This window comes from Oncorhynchus kisutch, linkage group LG5, assembly GCF_002021735.2.
Source record: "Oncorhynchus kisutch isolate 150728-3 linkage group LG5, Okis_V2, whole genome shotgun sequence".
NCBI lineage: Eukaryota > Metazoa > Chordata > Actinopteri > Salmoniformes > Salmonidae > Oncorhynchus > Oncorhynchus kisutch.
This window is the reverse complement of record NC_034178.2, coordinates 27,727,277-27,745,535: the sequence shown is the minus strand read 5'-3', so window position 1 is coordinate 27,745,535 and position 18,259 is coordinate 27,727,277. Positions and strand designations below refer to the sequence as shown.

At 42.6% G+C, this 18,259-nt stretch overlaps 1 protein-coding gene across 2 annotated transcripts; it reads right to left on the bottom strand.

Annotated features, from left to right (window-relative positions):
- Positions 1-9,293: 9,293 nt before the first annotated feature.
- tnni1b (troponin I type 1b (skeletal, slow)) lies at positions 9,294-13,388 on the bottom strand. Of its 2 annotated transcripts, none has more exons than XM_020482102.2 (8): positions 13,298-13,388; positions 12,021-12,053; positions 11,383-11,389; positions 11,228-11,269; positions 10,991-11,122; positions 10,812-10,901; positions 10,429-10,605; positions 9,294-10,145 (listed from the first exon to the last, which is right to left on the bottom strand). In XM_020482102.2, the coding sequence occupies exons 2-8, from the start codon at positions 12,032-12,034 to the stop codon at positions 10,041-10,043; spliced, it is 567 nt and encodes a 188-aa protein (XP_020337691.1). In that variant the 5' UTR covers positions 12,035-12,053; positions 13,298-13,388; the 3' UTR covers positions 9,294-10,040. The 2 variants fall into 2 exon arrangements, with proteins under 2 accessions (XP_020337691.1, XP_020337690.1); XM_020482101.2 differs by having other exon boundaries at positions 11,228-11,272; positions 13,298-13,363.
- Positions 13,389-18,259: the final 4,871 nt, after the last annotated feature.

The window sequence follows — 18,259 nt, the reverse complement described above, 5'->3', positions numbered from 1 at the left end:
TACAAATTCAAAGAACAAAAGAGCATGGGTCAACATCTCTGACCTGAGTTGCTGCAGGGCCACTATCTTCCTGGTTAGGTCACCAGATACACTATTAGGTGCCATGTAGAACTTAAAAGGGTTCTTCGGCTGTCCCCATAGGAGAACCTATCAAGGCTCAGGCTAAGACGCAGATGCAGACACAGGAGGTGGATACTACACGTTTCAGTTTATTATAGTACAAGGGGCAGGCAAAAGGTAAGTCAAGGCAGGCAAAGAGTCGTAATCCAAATCAGAGTCAGGCAGGTACATGATGGCAGGCAGGATCAGGGTCAGGACAGGCAGAAAGGTCAGAACTGGGAAGACTAGGAGAAAACAAAAACTAGAGCACAGGAAACAGGGCAACATGCTGGTAGGACTTGACAGGACAAGATGAGACAGGAGACAAAGGGCTGTGAGGTAGAGGTTTAATCCTAGACACATGAAACGTGGCATGTATATGGAGGGTGAGGGACAACAGAAGACAAATAGCAGAGGGGCTAAGGATTTTAGAGATGGGGAAAGGGCCGATGGAACAGGGGGAAAGTTTCCAGGACTCCTCCCGGAGGGGCAGGTCCCGAGTGGAAAGCCATACCCTGTGCCCAAGCTGATAGCGGGGAGCGGGTGTCTGGCGGAAATCCGTCTGTTGCGATACCTGGATGTGGTCTTCAGAAGAGGGGCCCGGGCTCTCTTCCAGGTACGGCGATAGCGCCGGAGGAACATCTGGAAAGAGGATGTGCTGACTTCTTTCTCTTGCTCAGGGAAAAGGGGGAGCTGATATCCCAAAGAACACTCAAAGGGTGAGAGACCAGTGGCCGAGCAGGGAAGGGTGTTAAGGGCGTATTCCACCCACACAAGTTGCTGGCTCCAGGTGGTGGGGTTGGCGGAGACGAGGCAACGAAGAACAGTCTCCAGGTCCTGATTGGCTTGCTCCAACTGGCCGTTAGATTGGGGGTGAAAACCAAAGGACAGGCTGTCCAACGACCCAATGAGGGTTCAGAACGCCTTCCAGAACTGGGACAAGAACTTATGACCACGATCGGAGACCATGTCGACCGGAAGTCGATGGATCCGGAAGACGTGCTGCACCATGAACTGAGCAGTCTCCTAGGCTGAGGTTAACTTTGGAAGGGGAATAAAATGGGCTGCTTTAGAAAACCTATCCACCACCATCAGGATTGTGGTGTTGCCATCTGACGGAGGAAAACCAGTAACAATGTCCAGGGATATATGGGACCAGGGGCCGTGAGGAACAGGGAGTGGTTGAAGAAGGCCAGCCAGAGCTGTCGTGGAGTCTTATTTTGTGCACACACAGTGCAGGCTGAGACAAATGCGGAGATATCAGGAACCATGGAAGGCACCAAAAGCATTGTTGGATGAAAGCCAGTGTCCGACGGGAGCCTGGATGGCAGGTCAGTCTCGAGGAATGTGCCCATTCCAGGACCGGGGAATTGACAGAGTCTGGGACCAACATCCGGTTAGCAAGACCTCCCCCATAAGGAAGTGGATCTCTATACCCCAGATGAGTGCAGCCACGAGGTGGGAGCAGTGGATGAGCGAGTGTGACTAGGAACAGACCTCCTCTCCTTCCAACATTCCCGTAGCCGCACATCCGGGAAGGTCAAGGTGATGAGGGAGACGAGGGCCATTGGAAGCTCCCGGGCTGCAAGCTTGTCTTTAACCTCCGATAATCCATGAAGGAACGTGTCGAAAAAGGCTTCCGGTTTCCAGGAACTCTCAGCCACCAACGTGCAAAATTCCACTACGTAGTCTGCCACACTACAGAAGTCTTGACGTAGTTGGAGTCCCGGACAACGAAGAATCAAACAGATTTCGTACCTCCACAACTACCTCCTCCAGACTGAGACAAACGGTGGACGGTTGCTCCCACACCGCCAGCGAGTGCCCTCCCGGACATCAGCGTAATAAGGTACGCTATCTTCGAGCGGTTCGAGGGGCACGAAGAAGGCTGCAGGTTGAAGACGAAGGAGCACTGGTTCCAGAATATCCAGCGTAGCACTCCGGATGAGGTAAGCAAGGTTCTCGGGACACCGGTGTAGGCTAGGAAGAAGCGCCACTGATGGCTGGGTTACTGTTGTGGCTTGCTGCCTAGTAGGGAATCCAGGGAATCCAGCAATGTATTGAATGCATGGTCATGGAGTTCTGCCAGGGTATGGAGTCCCTCCATAAGGCTTTGCAGTAACTTCTTGTGTCTTCCAATGGTGGTTGCTTGGGAGGAGACAACGTTGCGGAGCTGGTCCGAGTCTACTGGGTTAGTCTTGGCCATTTCATACTATCACGGCTCAGGCTAAGACCCATGATGCAGACACAGGAGGCGGATAGTACAAGTCACAGAGTTTATTACAGTACAACGGGCAGGCAAAAGGTAAATCAAGGCAGGAGGGTTCAACATGGAACCCAGAGTTCTACCTGGAATCAAAAATGGTTCTACCTGAAACCAAAAAGGGTTCTCCTATGGGGACAGCCGAAGAACCCTCTTGGAACCCTTTTTTCTAAGAGTGTAGCATTAGGGACAGCGCAGCATAGCCCTAATACACACACATTTCAGAACTAATCTAGATTTATGGGTCATTATAGTTTATGATTATGAATTGTGACTCCCATCAAATTGATAGTTGATCTGCTTAATCTGCTAATCAGTTAATCATTGGCAACAACTTGCATACTCTTATAAAAAAGGCTTACAAAAAGGGTTTTCGTCTGTCCCCATAGGAGGACTCTTTTTGTTTCCACGCAGAATCCTCTGTGAAAAGGGTCCTACATGGAACCAAAATGGTTCTACTGTAACGACTGTCTTCGAGTGAAAGAGAGGAGGACCAAGATGCAGCGTGATGATAATCCATATTTAATGGTAATACTTAAACACCGAACAAAACAACAAACCGTAACGAAGACGAAACAGTCCCGTAATGTGCACACTAACACTAGAACAGGAACAATCACCCACAAAATATGGTTGCCTAAATATGGTTCCCAATCAGAGACAACGATAGACAGCTGCCTCTAATTGAGAACCAATCTAGACAACCATAGACTTACAAAAACACCTAGATAGGGGAACATCCCCATAAACATACAAAACCCCTAGACAAGCCTAAAAACACATACATCACCCATGTCACACCCTGACCTAACTAAAATAACAAAGAAAACAAAGAATACTAAGGTCAGGGTGTGACGTCTACCTGCAACCAAAAAGGGTTCTTCAAAGGGTTCTCTTATGGGGACAGCTGAAGAACCCTTTTAGAACCTTTTTTTCTAAGAGTGTATGGAATATTTTCCAATTTGGAACAAACAGTAAGATTAAACCAACAGTCAGATTAGAAAAGAAATGTTCCAATTGGATTGAAGAGTATTGTTACACTGCAGTTGAAGGGCATAGGCCTATTTCTGTTCAGTAAACAAGTAGTTTTGCATCATACCCATGGTTTATTGTCTGATATACACACGGCTGGAATGCTGTTTCAGCCAATCTGCATCCAGGACCCAAACTACTCAGTTTATAATTAGCTATATATTCCATTTGGATTGGAGAGTATTGTTACACTGCAGTTGAAGGGTATAGACTTAGTTCTGTTCTTCACACACTTGAACTGCCGAATCCTCTGCTGCACCTCCATTGTTCAGTGTCTTATTCCTCTCTGCTAACTTGCAACAACATGTTTACAGCACTCTTTATCTCCCTGGCAAACCTTTTAATAGAAACCAACATTCTATATTAATATGAGACCCCACACATATCAGATCTAACATGTAATTATGATTCAGCACATGTCTCACACAGCCTAAAGGACACAGCCTTTCAAAGGTTTTGTTTATAGTGTGTGTTTCTGCCCTCTGGTTGTTTATAGGTTGTTTGGCGTGAGATTTCTGACACACTTTTGGGAGCCTGTAGGACCTTCAGAAAGCGGAGGCCAGCTTTGTCTCATGTCCCATGATATATGTATGGAGATGTTATGTGACCTACAGTGAAAATCTACACACCCCTTGCACCCCTTCCACCAAGTACAGTATTAATTCCGTGGTGTGAAGACATACGCAGTCAAGGCATTTTATTTTGTATATTCATTTAGAAAATTGACTATATTATTTATTTCACTTTGAAATTGTGGAGCAGGTTGTGTAGATATGAAAAAAGTATGAAAAAGTATGAAAAAAAATCTAATTTAATCCAATTACATTTTAACGCAGTAAAAACTGAAAACTATGCTAGTGGTGTGTAGGTTTTCACTAGGCACTGTATGTGTTATGTAAGCAAGTACACAACATACTGGCCATTATGACGGAATAACCGGTGTGGCTGTAGAAAAACAATCCCCTTGCCTTTTTAACTGAATTGGTAACTCTTTATAATAACCTTCATTCATATCCTTATAATTAGATTAAATTCAAAACTGGATACAAGTGATATTATCTAGAAATACTGCATATCCCTTGATAATTGAACTTGAGAACTCAGAGCAAAATTCTGACTTGAAATCCATTGTCCTCTTCATAAAAATATACCATCCAAGGACAAAGTCCAAGTTACAGACAATTCAAGTAAGTATACGACCCACAGTTAATAAATTCTTCTTAGCTACTATTGCAACATTGTCAGGCCTACCACAAGTTTGAACGGAAATCTGAACACAGACCATCCTACACTCTTAGAAAAAAGGGTTCTTCAGCTGTCCCCATAGGATAACAGTTTTTGTTTCCAGGTAGAACCCGCTGTGTAAAGGGTTCTACATGGAAACTCAAAAGGGTTCTACCTGGAACCAAAAATTATTCTTCAAAGGGTTCTTCTATGGGGACAGCCAAATTTAAGGTTCTAGATAACACTTTTTTTCCTAAGAGTGTACAGCATTGCTCATATTAGACTGTGTTTGAATTCAGCACAGCGGTAACACTGTCCTCTAGCTTCACAGAGTTGCCATTGCAGTTACTGTTATGAGACTGAGGTGGGCCCTGTCCAGACATAACCCCTTGCCCTTAAGTAACAGAGCTTTGGCATAGAAGGGAATATCGTGTCTGTTCAAGACAATGTGAACCTGTTCCTTTTGCTAGATAGCCTGTAAAGTTCTGTCATACTTTCCAGGTCTATGGCCAAACAGTTCAAGCTATTTCTCTCCAGAAATAAGTCTTTCACTGTTGCCGACTGTTATAGACCCCTCTCAGCTCCCAGCTGTGCCCTGGACACCATATGTGAATTGATTGCTCCCCATCTATCTTCAGAGTTTGTTCTGTTAGGTGACATGCTTAACACCCCGGCAGTCCTACAATCTAAACTAGATGCCCTCAATCTCACACAAATTATCAAGGAACCACCAGGTACAAGCCTAAATCCGTAAACATGGGCACCCTCATAGATATTATCCTGAACAACTTTCCCTCCAAATACACATCTGCTGTTTACAATCAGGATTTCAGCGATCACTTCCTCAATGCCTGCATCCGCTATGGGTCCGCGGTCAAACGACCACCCCACATCACTGTCAAACGCTCCCTAAGACACTTCTGCGAGCAGGCCTTTCTAATCGACCTGGCCCGGGTATGCTGGAAGGATATTGACCTCATCCCGTCAGTAGAGGATGTGCCTGGTCGTTCTATAAAAGTAATTTTATAAATAATCATGCTCCTTTGAAAAAATGTAGGACTAAGAACAGATATAACACTTGTTTCACTCCAGACCTGACTGCCCTCGGCCAGCACAAAAACATCCTGTGACGGATTGCACCAGCATTGAATAGTCCCTGTGATATGCAACTTTTCAGGGTAGTCAGGAGCCAATACACGCAGTCAGTTAGGAAAGCAAAGGTTAGCTTTATCAAACAGGAATTTGCATCCTGTAGCTCTAACTCCAAAAAGTTTTGGGACAATGTAAAGTCCATGGAGAATAAGAGCAAAATAAACAGATCACTGACAATTTTGAATCCCACCATACCTTCTCCGCTGTGCAAACCGGTTTCCGAGCTGGTAACGGGTGCACCTCAGCCACGCTCAAGGTCCTAAACGATATTATAACCGCCTTCGATAAAAGACAGTACTGTGCAGCCATCTTCATCGCCATGGCCAAGGCTTTCGACTCTGTCAATCACTGTATTCTTATCGGCAGACTAAACAGCCTTGGTTTCTCAAATGTCTGCCTCGCTGGTTTACCAACTACTTCTCAGATAGAGTTCAGTGTGTCAAATCGGAGGGCCTGTTGTCCAGACCTATGGCAGTCTCTATGGGGGTACCACAGGGTTCAATTCTCCGGCCGACTCTTTTCTCTGTATATATCAACAATGTTGCTCCTGCTGCTGGTGATTCCCTAATCCATCTTTAAGTAGACGACACCATTCTGTTTACATCTGACCATTCTTTGGACACTGCGTTAACAAACCTCCAAACGAGCTTCAATGCCATACAACACTCCTTCTGTGGCCTCTAACTGCTCTTAAACGCTAGTAAAACTAAATGCATGCTTTTCACCCGATCGCTGTCCACTGCCCACACGGTTCTGACTTAGAATATGTGGACAACTACAAACACCTAGGTGTCTGGCTAGACTGTAAACTCTCCTTCCACACTCATATTAAACATCTCCAATCCAAAATTAAATCTAATCGGCTTCCTATTTCGCAACAAAGCATCCTTCTCTCATGCTGCCAGACATACCTTCGTAAAACTGACTATCCTGCCGATGCTCGACTTCGGCGATGTCATTTACAAAATAGCCTCCAACACTCTACTCAGCAAACTGGATGCAGTCTATCACAGTGCCATCCGTTTTGTCACCAAAGCCCCATATACCACCCACCACAGCGACCTGTATGCTCTCGTTGGCTGGCCCTTGTTACATATTCGTTGCCAGACGTGAAGAGGGCACGACAAAGCCGATTACCCCTCAGGAAACTAAAAAGCTTTGGCATGGGTCCTGAGATCCTCAAAAGGTTCTACAGCTGCAACATCGAGAGCACCCTGGTTGCATCACTGCTTGGTACGGCAATTGCTCGACCTCTCGACCGCAAGGCACTACAGAGGGTAGTACGTACGGTCCAGTACATCACTGGGGCTAAGCTGCCTGCCATCCAGGACCTCTACACCAGGTGGTGTCAGAGGAAGGCCCTAAAAATTGTCAAAGACCCCAGCCATAGACTGTTCTCTCTACTACCGCATGTCAAGTGGTACCGGAGTGCTAAGTCTAGGAAAAAAAGGCTTCTCAAACAGTTTTTACCCCCAAGCCATAAGACTCCTGAACAGGTAACCAAATGGTTACCCGGACTATTTGCATTATGTGCTGCCCCCTCCAACCCCTCTTTTACGCTACTGCTACTCTCTGTTCATCATATCTCCTTCCAGACCCATATCAAACATCTCCAATCCAAAGTTAAATCTAGAATTGGCTTCCTATTTCGCAACAAAGCATCCTTCACTCATGCTGCCAAACATACCCTTGTAAAACTGACCATCCTACCAATCCTCGACTTTGGCGATGTCATTTACAAAATAGCCTCCAATACCCTACTCAACAAATTGGATGCAGTCTATCACAGTGCAATCCGTTTTATCACCAAAGCCCCATATACTACCCACCATTGCGACCTGTACGCTCTCGTTGGCTGGCCCTCGCTTCATACTCGTCGCCAAACCCACTGGCTCCATGTCATCTACAAGACCCTGCTAGGTAAAGTCCCCCCTTATCTCAGCTCGCTGGTCACCATAGCATCTCCCACCTGTAGCACACGCTCCAGCAGGTATATCTCTCTAGTCACCCCCAAAACCAATTCTTTCTTTGGCCGCCTCTCCTTCCAGTTCTCTGCTGCCAATGACTGGAACGAACTACAAAAATCTCTGAAACTGGAAACACTTATCTCCCTCACTAGCTTTAAGCACCAACTGTCAGAGCAGCTCACAGATTACTGCACCTGTACATAGCCCACCTATAATTTAGCCCAAACAACTACCTCTTTCCCAACTGTATTTAATTTTAATTTATTTATTTATTTTGCTCCTTTGCACCCCATTATTTTTTTATTTCTACTTTGCACATTCTTCCATTGCAAAACTACCATTCCAGTATTTTACTTGCTATATTGTATTTACTTTGCCATCTTGGCCTTTTTTGCCTTTACCTCCCTTCTCACCTCATTTGCTCACATTGTATATAGACTTGTTTATACTGCATTATTGACTGTATGTTTGTTTTTACTCCATGTGTAACTCTGTGTCGTTTTATCTGTCGAACTGCTTTGCTTTATCTTGGCCAGGTCGCAATTGTAAATGAGAACTTGTTCTCAACTTGCCTACCTGGTTAAATAAAGGTAAAATAAATAAAATAAAATAAAAATAAAAATATATGCATAGTCCCTTTAACCATATCTACATGTACATACTACCTCAATCAGCTTGACTAACCGGTGTCTGTGTGTAGCCTTGCTACTTTTATAACCTTGCCACCATATATAGCCTGTCTTTTTACTGTTGTTTTATTTCTTTACTTACCTATTGTTCACCTAATACCTATTTTGCACTATTGGTTAGAGCCTGTAAGTAAGCATTTCACTTTAAGGTCGACACCTGTTGTATTCGGCGTACGTGACAAATAAACTTTGATTAGATTTGATTAACAATGAGCTAATGAGGAGTGAATTCGCCTGCCATACAAAATGTGCTTTCTCGTCAGGACACTGTTGTTCAGAGGAGCTAGCCAACAACACAGCACAATACAATAAGTTCAATAAGTTCAAACTGAAGCTGGAAAGACTGCGAACTAGCTTCACTTCAATTTGTTTGACCTTTTTCAATTGACATTTCTTTCCATTAAAATTATGCCAGTTGATTCATGATTTCTCTCCCGACTCCCAACCCCTACACGTTCATTACTATGGGACAGCTGGAGATTGAATTCTAATATTGAAACAGTGTTGCAAATGTTGGAGAGACGGACAGCAAGGTTTATACAAATCCCCACTGTTGAAAACGAAATGTTAGTATAAAATAATGTGAGATAATGTCTTGATGCTTTTTATAGTGGAGATCAAGTTTATAACTTTCCTAGCTGGGCTGATGAGACAGTGGATTGCACAGTCAGATGGAACAGAGTAAATAGGCATTTTAACGTCACAGATTTAGCCGGTGGTAACTTGTGGAATTGACACAGGCTGGAATGCGCTTTTAACCAATAAACATTCAGGATTAGACCCACCCGTTGGCCATTATAAACTGGGTGGTTTGAACCCTGAATTCTGTTTGGCTGACAGCTGTGGTATATCAGACCATATACCACAGACATGACAAAACTTTTATTTTTACTGCTCTAATTACATTGGTAACCAGTTTATAATTTTGTCAGTCGCTCTCACATTCACCAAAAAGTTGTCTCCACCCCACGGCAAAATGTGTAGAATTGCAGCACAGTAGTAGCCTGACTACCCATCCACATCCCTCTGGCCAAATGTCACACCCACTAGTGTTTCTTCTTCACGATGAATCTAGATTTACTTTCCTCCCTGACGTCTTGTAGAATGCGACCACATTCTGACCATTCTGATTGGTCCCAGAAAGTGTCGGGCCAAAACTGCCCTGCATGATGACCTTGTCAACGTTGATACTCGGATTGGTTGGAGCTGATCCAATCGCTGATGAATTTGTTTTCTACAACGCCCCTCAATTTGGCATCAGCCCAATCGACTTCTAGTCTCAGACAATGTATGACGCGATTGAAGCGGAATTAAATTCAGGTGTCAGGCAAGCAAATAAGCTTTAAATCTGCAAAATGATTTATCTGCCTCGTGTCAAAATGAGTGGAATTGCATGAACTATCATCTACTCTAAAAATTTCTTCTCGGGTCAATATTAACAGTGAGGATGAAGCAGAACATTGTGATTGTAGCAGCTCGTACTGTGTAAGCCTTGCTAAACAATAAACACAAGCATTGTAGTGCCACTGAAACGAAACTTTAAACCATTAACACATTTTGAATGTTCAGGATGAATAGAAATGAAGGAAACATTTAGAGTATTCTCCTCTCTGTCTACTGAGGGGTGCCTTTGGCTGCGTCAAACATCTTCTTCCTTCCCTCCATGCCAGACATGGCCTCCACGTTCTTCCTCCAGTCACTCACCTCCACTGTCTTCTCCTGCAGAGCGTACACACAATGGCAGTCACTACCATGTCAGTAGGATGTCAGTGTGTCAGTATATCAGCCTGGTCAGCTTCAAGTTACAAGAACAAACTGTTAGCTCCTGTCATTGATGTATAGATTACCACCGGTTGGGGGGAAATATTGACAATTTAAATAAAGCTCCATGCAGTATATTATACAAACTTAGCAAAACTCATCGTTGCATCACACTATTTATTACCTGCTGCCTTTGATCTTATGAGGACACACTAAATCTACCAGGAAAAACTCAACTTACCTTCTCTGTGTCCTCCTTCTTGACTGACTTGAGGTTTGCCCGAAGGTCCATGGAGACCTTGTGTTTGGAGCCCAGGAGGGAGCGCAAGATGGCATCAGCAGAGACCCTTACCCTCCTCAGGCTGGGCCGCTTGAACTTCCCCCTCAGATCCAAAACTTTGATGTTCAGATCCTTGATCTACAGGACAGGTGGAAAGAATAGGTAGACCCCATCCTAGAGATACAACTAAAATGGCTTCTTTCTCTATGGGCTACACAAAAGGTATCTCAGATTACACCATCTTTAAAGTTAGCCCTTGGAGTCGACCATGTCGTGGATATACAGTATGAACCACATTTAGAAGGTATGTTTCAAGCGGCAGAGAGGTACAGTAGGCACGGTACCTCTCTGGTGTTGTGCATGACTTTGGCTTCAATGTCATATCGCTCCTCATCCACCACGTCAACCTTGGCATGTAACTCCCGACATAACTCCTGTTGGGGAAATTTGAATTTTGCAATGAATTAGTACCCAGGTCAATGTAGTCAATAGGTTTACTGAATGTGTGTATGGATGGGAGTACCTGGAGCTCAGCAAAGGACATGCCACCGGTCTGTAAGGTGGGTGCTCTCTCTGCCAGATACCTCTCCTTCTCCTCCTCTTTATCCACAATCTCCTGCTCAATCTCCTCCTTCGCCTTGGCCACCATTAAGCTCTGAAAACACATTTAAATATTTCAAACGTATGGCCTCATATGACTGAGGTAGTTGCCAAACAGTCAAGTGTTATTGCTGTGGTCATAGTGTGGCTATAGACTCACCTTTAGCATGAGCTTACGGGAGGCCGAGATCTTCGACTTTCGCTTCAAAAAGATGAATCAATTTGATTAAGTTAGTCATAAATTGACAGTAGAATTAATGTCTCACTTAATCCGTGTTTATTGGCATTTATGCAATAGAATTAGAGAAATCTCACCTCTTGTCTGTAAAGAAAAAAACACATTTTAGTGTAAACATAATTTAGCATTAGAGATCAAGTATCTGAAATACTTCCTAATGTGGCACACAGAATTGATCAGGCAGTCATTGTTAGTGTTTCTAAAGATAACTGGCATGTGCTGTCTGACCCATCCCATCTCTGTTTGGCCCTGTCCGGGGGTATCATCGGATGGGGCCACAGTGTCTCCTGACCCCTCCTGTCTCAGCCTCCAGTATTTATGCTGCAGTAGTTTATGTGTCAAGGGGCTAGGGTCAGTTTGTTATATCTGGAGTACTTCTCCTGTCTTATCCGGTGTCCTGTGTGAATTTAAGTATGCTCTCTCTAATTCTCTCTTTCTCTCTTTCTTTTTCTCTCTCGGAGGACTTGCTGAGCTCTTGCTGTCCCCAGTCCACCTGAGGTGCTGACTTGCTGCCTAACCTTCCTAGGTTTTGGCATTTCTATGAAGTTTTTCCTAGCCACCTTCTACACCTGCATTGCTTGCTGTTTGGGGTTTTAGGCTGGGTTTCTGTACAGCACTTTGAGATATCAGCTGATGTACGAAGGGCTATATAAATACATTTGATTTGATTTGATTTGATTTTATGAATGGGTTCACTGGAAAAGAATACACTTACACTTGCTCTGGCATCTTGGCAATGTAGATTCCCCTAGAAGACAAAAATAAGACCTATGTTTCTGAAGAACTTGACAAGAGAAACCATTTGCACCTGTAAGCCTATGGTACTTATGTCTCCCATTTCAGTTCCCTTGATATATCATCATAGCTTTCAATGTACTGACATGCAACACAAAGTAATTGCATTATTCTACAGTGTATTGTCAACTTTATGAAAAGTAACTATCATACTCATGTAATATGACTGAAAAACACCTAAATCATAGCTTTTTGTTGTTGTTATTCATTCCTTCTTTTGCTAAATGAACTATAGAGCATGTTTCCATTTGGTCATAGTTGTTTACTATCTAGCCATGGGTTGTTTTTCTCCAACTACTACAGTACATTATCAGCAGGTTAAGTGGTCGCTCAGGGCTCCAAGTGGTCTACATCACCAGTCCGCACTTCTACATCTGACCCTCTGGCTTGGAGCCTGGGGCCTGCGACCCATCCCCCTGCCGCCTCTCTCTGCTGACAGTGGCACTCCCCCCCCCAAAAGAAAGTGATTGCAGACAGGGGGAGAGACGTGCATCAGCCCTGGCATGGTAACTATTCTAGACAGATAACGATCCTGGCTTTCTCCTGCTTATTTTCACTGGATAATGCTCCACAAATAGACCAGGAGGTCTGGATTTGGGAAGTTCTTTTTTAGAATTCCTAATTCCATAAGTGAATGTTGCAGTGTCCAGTTTAGATGGGAATCCAGTGTAAATGATTAGTAAATGGAAACCAGTGTGGAATACTTTATAGAAATAACTGGTAAAACATAGAAAAACCTGTAAAACAATCTCAGAAAAGATTCTTTCCCAAAAGAAAAGACAATTGAATAAATCAAAAGAGACATTAGAAAACTCAAATAAGTTGGAAACCGAAATTGCTAAATACATTTTCTAAACTAACGAATTGTAAAAAAATAAAAAATAAAATAAAAGATGGAAAACATAAATTGAGTCCAGATTTTTCTAATAGCCCTATCCTAAAATGTTCATTTAGATTTGTTACTGATTTACAGATTAATTTTGAGCATCTGTAAATAGAATCCAAAAGTATGTGAGATGTTTTCAAAATTGTTAAATAGTTTAAAAAAATACATATGGAAATACACCGATAATAACAAATATTACAATGAATAATATTCCGCAATTATCAGACCTGAAAACCTCAAATTCAGGAAGTACAGAAAAGCTCTAAGCATTGTCTACACAATATCACATTCAGAGAGGAGCCCAGTCTTACCTTTCTCTGCTGAGGTTGGAGATGTCCTGTAGAGGCTCAGAGTGATGGGAAGAAGAATGCACCAGAGTATTTAACTCAGCCTCCCATTGTCCCTCCTGCCCGTCACTGGGACCCCTAAATAGAACACACACACACACCCTAGTGGTCTCCCTTATCCAATGCTTATGATGCTGAACTTTCCAGTGGTGTTGGTACCATAGGTCATGATCCAGCAGCTGCTCAGTGATAACACATTGTGTTAGTGGGCTGTGTGTTGTGCCAGGTGGAGACAGACACTTTCCTTATCAAGTATCACAATAATATAATGCCATTTAGCAAACACTTTCATCCAAAGCAAATTACAGTCATGTGTGCATATATTTTATGTATGGGTGGTCCTGGGAATTGAACTATTCTGGTATTACAAGCTCTATGTTCTATCAACTAACCTACAAAGGATCATGTCAGTTTTACTGCGAAGACCCTGCCCAGTCTTACTGTTGGTTGGGGACAGTGCCAGTAACTTCAACATCCAGCAATGAATACCAAGTGGAGGAACTGCTTTTTACTATTTTCTGACTATGATGGAGCCTTGATAAACGATCCAGTGGGTTGGTTTTGCAAGCAAGTTGTGTCAGGGCCGGCTCTAGCCTTTTGGGGGCCCTATACGAGATTTGGTTGCCTCCCCTCCCCCACCTCGCGGGCAAAACATTTTAGTGGGCCCCCTCTTGACGGCAGAGAGACATGTTAGTTTTAAAGTTAATTTCCTGCAATTCTACACATTTTGCCATGGGGTGAAGAGAACATTTAGCAATTTTATAACACATTTCATACAATTGTACATATTTTGCCATGGGGTGTAGAGAAAATGTTGCAGTTTTAAAGCAAATGTCCTGCAATTCTACACCTATTTCCATGACTTATTAATTAATTAATAAGTTCATTAGTTAATGATATCCGAGTGAGAGTGGCTAACAAAATCAATGGGGGCCCCCTGGAGGTCAGGGCCTTTGGCCATTTGCCTGGTCGTTATTCAGCCATGATAACAAGTTTAGATAGCTGGCTAGACTAATTTATCAATCTGAAAATTGTTAGCTGACATGGCTAATTGAGTGACGGTCAGTTACTGACATAAGGGAAAAATTGCTGATGCACAATCAAATTTCAAACTTGCATCTTGTGTTTTCTACCATTCTAACTCTCAACAGTAAGTTGAGACCCCGAGTAATTTTGTTGGTCTGGGGCTCCCTAGCGTCCTGGAGCCCTAAGTGACCGCTTATTTCGCTTATGCCTGGAGCCGGCCCTGGGCTGTATTCACCCTGTATTTCAGATCTCTGTTGGCTGGTAATGAGAAAGGTATTGCAGACACACACTGCCCCCTGAGAACAGCAGGCCCCCACGGCCTGATTAGAATATTAACTGCAGACAATGTTAAGCCCCGCAGTTGATGAAAGGAATGCAATCATATCCACCACACAATAGCAGGGTCCTGCCAACTATACATAGACCAGTGTATCACCATCTGATTCTACCACTCTGATTGGGTTGTCGGATGCTTAAGTGCTTGGTTTGCTTTTGTGTATGTGTGCAGGGCCAGCCCTAGACATAAGCGACCATTTAGGGGGCTGCGGCCGCTACGAAAAATTGCATGAAATTAGTTATACAATTGCTATATCTTCTCTGCACCCCTGGATAAAATGTGAAATTGCTGCAAACTTGCAGGCCTGAAATTTAAATCGATTGTTATGCTCCTGCTGGGTTTTCTTGTCTAGAAGCAAGTAGGCCTATCTCCCATTTATGGTTGCCTGTTGTACCAGGCAATAAGGAGACTGTCAGTTGTGATTTCTGTCACTTGAGAACTAGGCCTACTGATGCATCGCATGACAGCTGATTTTAATTTCGATTTATATATGGCAGCAGGATCAACCAAAGTGCTGTCGATTTGTTTGACTGTTGCATGGAAACGAGCAGCCCATATACACAGAGCGGATTCTGACTAAACCGTTGCAATACTTTGTCATAGGTATGATTCCATCTCTGTCAAAATCAAATCAACGTTTTTTTTGCCAAGCCAAATTTCTTAAGGCTCCTGAGGTTGAAGAGGCGCTATTGCGTGTAGCGGGTGTGGCTCCTTTGCACGCACTGAATCAATTTAATAGGGCTCAGATGGGTTGTGTCTCTCTTCAGTTATGGTTTTGGAAAACTGGAGCACCGACTTATTTTTAGTATACACATTTCAACAACATGCTGGTAGCATGGTTTCCAAATGTTGAAGAGGTACAATTATCTCTGGGGTGAACCATTCATTCAAAATAACTTCAATTGCTTAAAAAAACTGATAAATGAAGGAAGAGTCAAGGGTACAAGACTGTATACCGTACATACCAGCGTTAGAGGACAAACTACATATCCCGAACAGCATTGCGGTATGTATCATCCAATCACAGAGCAGATACAAGTCACGTGTCTACTGGAATAATTTCTTGGACATTTTGAAAAACATGGCGATTGAGGTTTGGGTTAGGTGTTGCGTTTCCAATTTCTGTTAGCTAAATTACCGTAAAAAAGATTCAAATAAACCATGAGATTTGGTAGCGAACACATGGCATTCGATAACTGTCAAAGGCGCAAACTGAATTTGTTCATTGCGTTATAGGAAAAGTCGGTGCGTATGATTAAAACCATTGATATCGTTTTAAATTACTAATTTGATAAGTACTAATTATTAATCGAATTCCATGATTTAAACATTCTAGATAATACACGTGAAGTATTACTTGTCATGGCATTTGTGTTTTTAAATGTAATCCCTGCCAATTATAAGGCCATACATTAAATTCTGCATAACGGCACATTTCATACTCTACTGTATCTCCAGAGATCATAAGGTAAAATATTTCCAATTGTCATTTAACCTATATTTACAATCCCCTTATCCAAACACATTACCCATTTAGCTAGCGCTTATCTATTAATTACAGTGCATGGAGAATGCCATTATTTCTACCAGAAAAAGTTTCCACTTGCAACACACAGGTTCGCTTGACCTTGTGTAAAGGTGGCGGAATTATTAGGGAATTAATGCTGCGTTCATAACCATGTGGGAAAGTAATAAATACCAGTTGGATACATTCACATGCTTTTAATTTGAGAAATGCTGATTGGATAATGCCCAACAAGCTGCATCAACCAAACACTAACAGTACAGCTATCATGCTTGTAAACAAATGTTAGTTAAAATCATATTAGTTAGCTTTTTATAATGAATGTTTTGTTGCATTTAACTGCCGAAAGTGCTGTTCAAGGTAATTTCCTTAGGTGACATCAGCATGTGGAAGAAACTGGAGCGCAGGAACGATAAAGAAGTTTCCCACTAATTACCAGTTGAAGGGGTGTTCAAGTAGATTTCCCAGTTGTGGTAAATACCACAGTCCCACATTTTTATGAACGCATCACATGTCAAGATCAGAACATTTATCTGTATACACCAGAGGCTGTTGGGAAGAGCTATAGGATGGGCTCATTGTAATGGCGTAAATAGAACAGTCAAACATGTTTGATACTGTTCTATTAATTCCATTACAATGGGCCTGTCCTCCTATGGTCGACAGATCTGCCACACCATTTGTCAGCTCCACCACAAACAAATGGCTGGCACATGCATTTCCTCATTCTTAAGTTAGGTCAGAATGCTTTAAGAGAGAAGTGTGAAAAGGGACTTAAGTTCCATGTATCTCAGGTCTGAATTCCCCTCCAATTATAATTCAAATAAAACATTAACACTTGCAATGCAACCACTGTCTGAATTGAAAAGGAATTCCACTTTTTGTATGAGTGGAATTCAATAGTAACCCAGTTGCATTTTGCAGTGGGTAAAAATAGTTCTAATAACTAACCCAGACAGCTCTTCCCCCCATCAAATGACAATGGTTGACTCATGGCCTTAAACGGTACCAATTTCTCGTCACCCATACTATTTTAAATCATTAGATTTTTCCCATTGTATTAATTATGGCACATTGATTTCCAGGTTTTTAAGTACACGTGTTTTCAAGATGAGGGAGACGTGAATCACCCAGCCTATTGGCATCTAGCAACATGCCCATATGCCATGTCTTGAAATACGCAGACGGATTGAAAGTTTAAATTGTAATACCTCTGACAGACAACTTTCTAGCTCTGCCCATACATTTGGGACTAACATTTACAGAATGCGTGGCTTGAGTCAGTTTTACACTTGTCTGTGGATAAATTTAGATTAGTGTACTGGATTAAGCATACATTGTTAACTGTAATAGGGGGCGGCAGGGTAGCCTAGTGGTTAGAGCATTGGACTAGTAACCGAAAGGTTGCATGTTTGAATCCCCGAGCTGACAAGGTACAAATCTGTCGTTCTGCCCCTGAACAGGCAGTTAACCCACTGTTCCTAGGCCGTCATTGAAAATAAGAATATGTTCTTAACTGACTTGCCTAGTAAAATAAAGGTAAAATAAATAAATTATGCTCAGATCTTACCGCCATCTTGTGCCAACAAACTAAACTTAAATGTTGGTTCCAATAGTAATTCTCTTCTAAGACTGTCAGTTACTCTCAGCAAGGTTTTGTATAGCTTACCTATCATATGCACCTCCTTTTCTGACTCCCTCTAGGTTGCTCTGATGTCCAAAAGATTTCAAAATCGGGTTGTTTGTTGCCAATTGCGCAGTTGTCATGCAAGCCTATTTCCCAAACAATGATCCCATATTCTAATTCAATGCTTCCTCTTAGTTTGTTACCTTTTAATGTGCACAGTATTTGATACAGTACATTTCATAGGATAAAATCATTGCAAGTCTTCAGAATTCATAGCCTTGGACTACAATACTTTGATTTTCTTCTTTCACTCTGCCTCTGATAAATTGCCCCATTAAGCAAACTCACCAACTGCCAAACAAAACCAGGGTGTGTCCATCTTACCATCAATAAAAACTGACTCGGTGTATA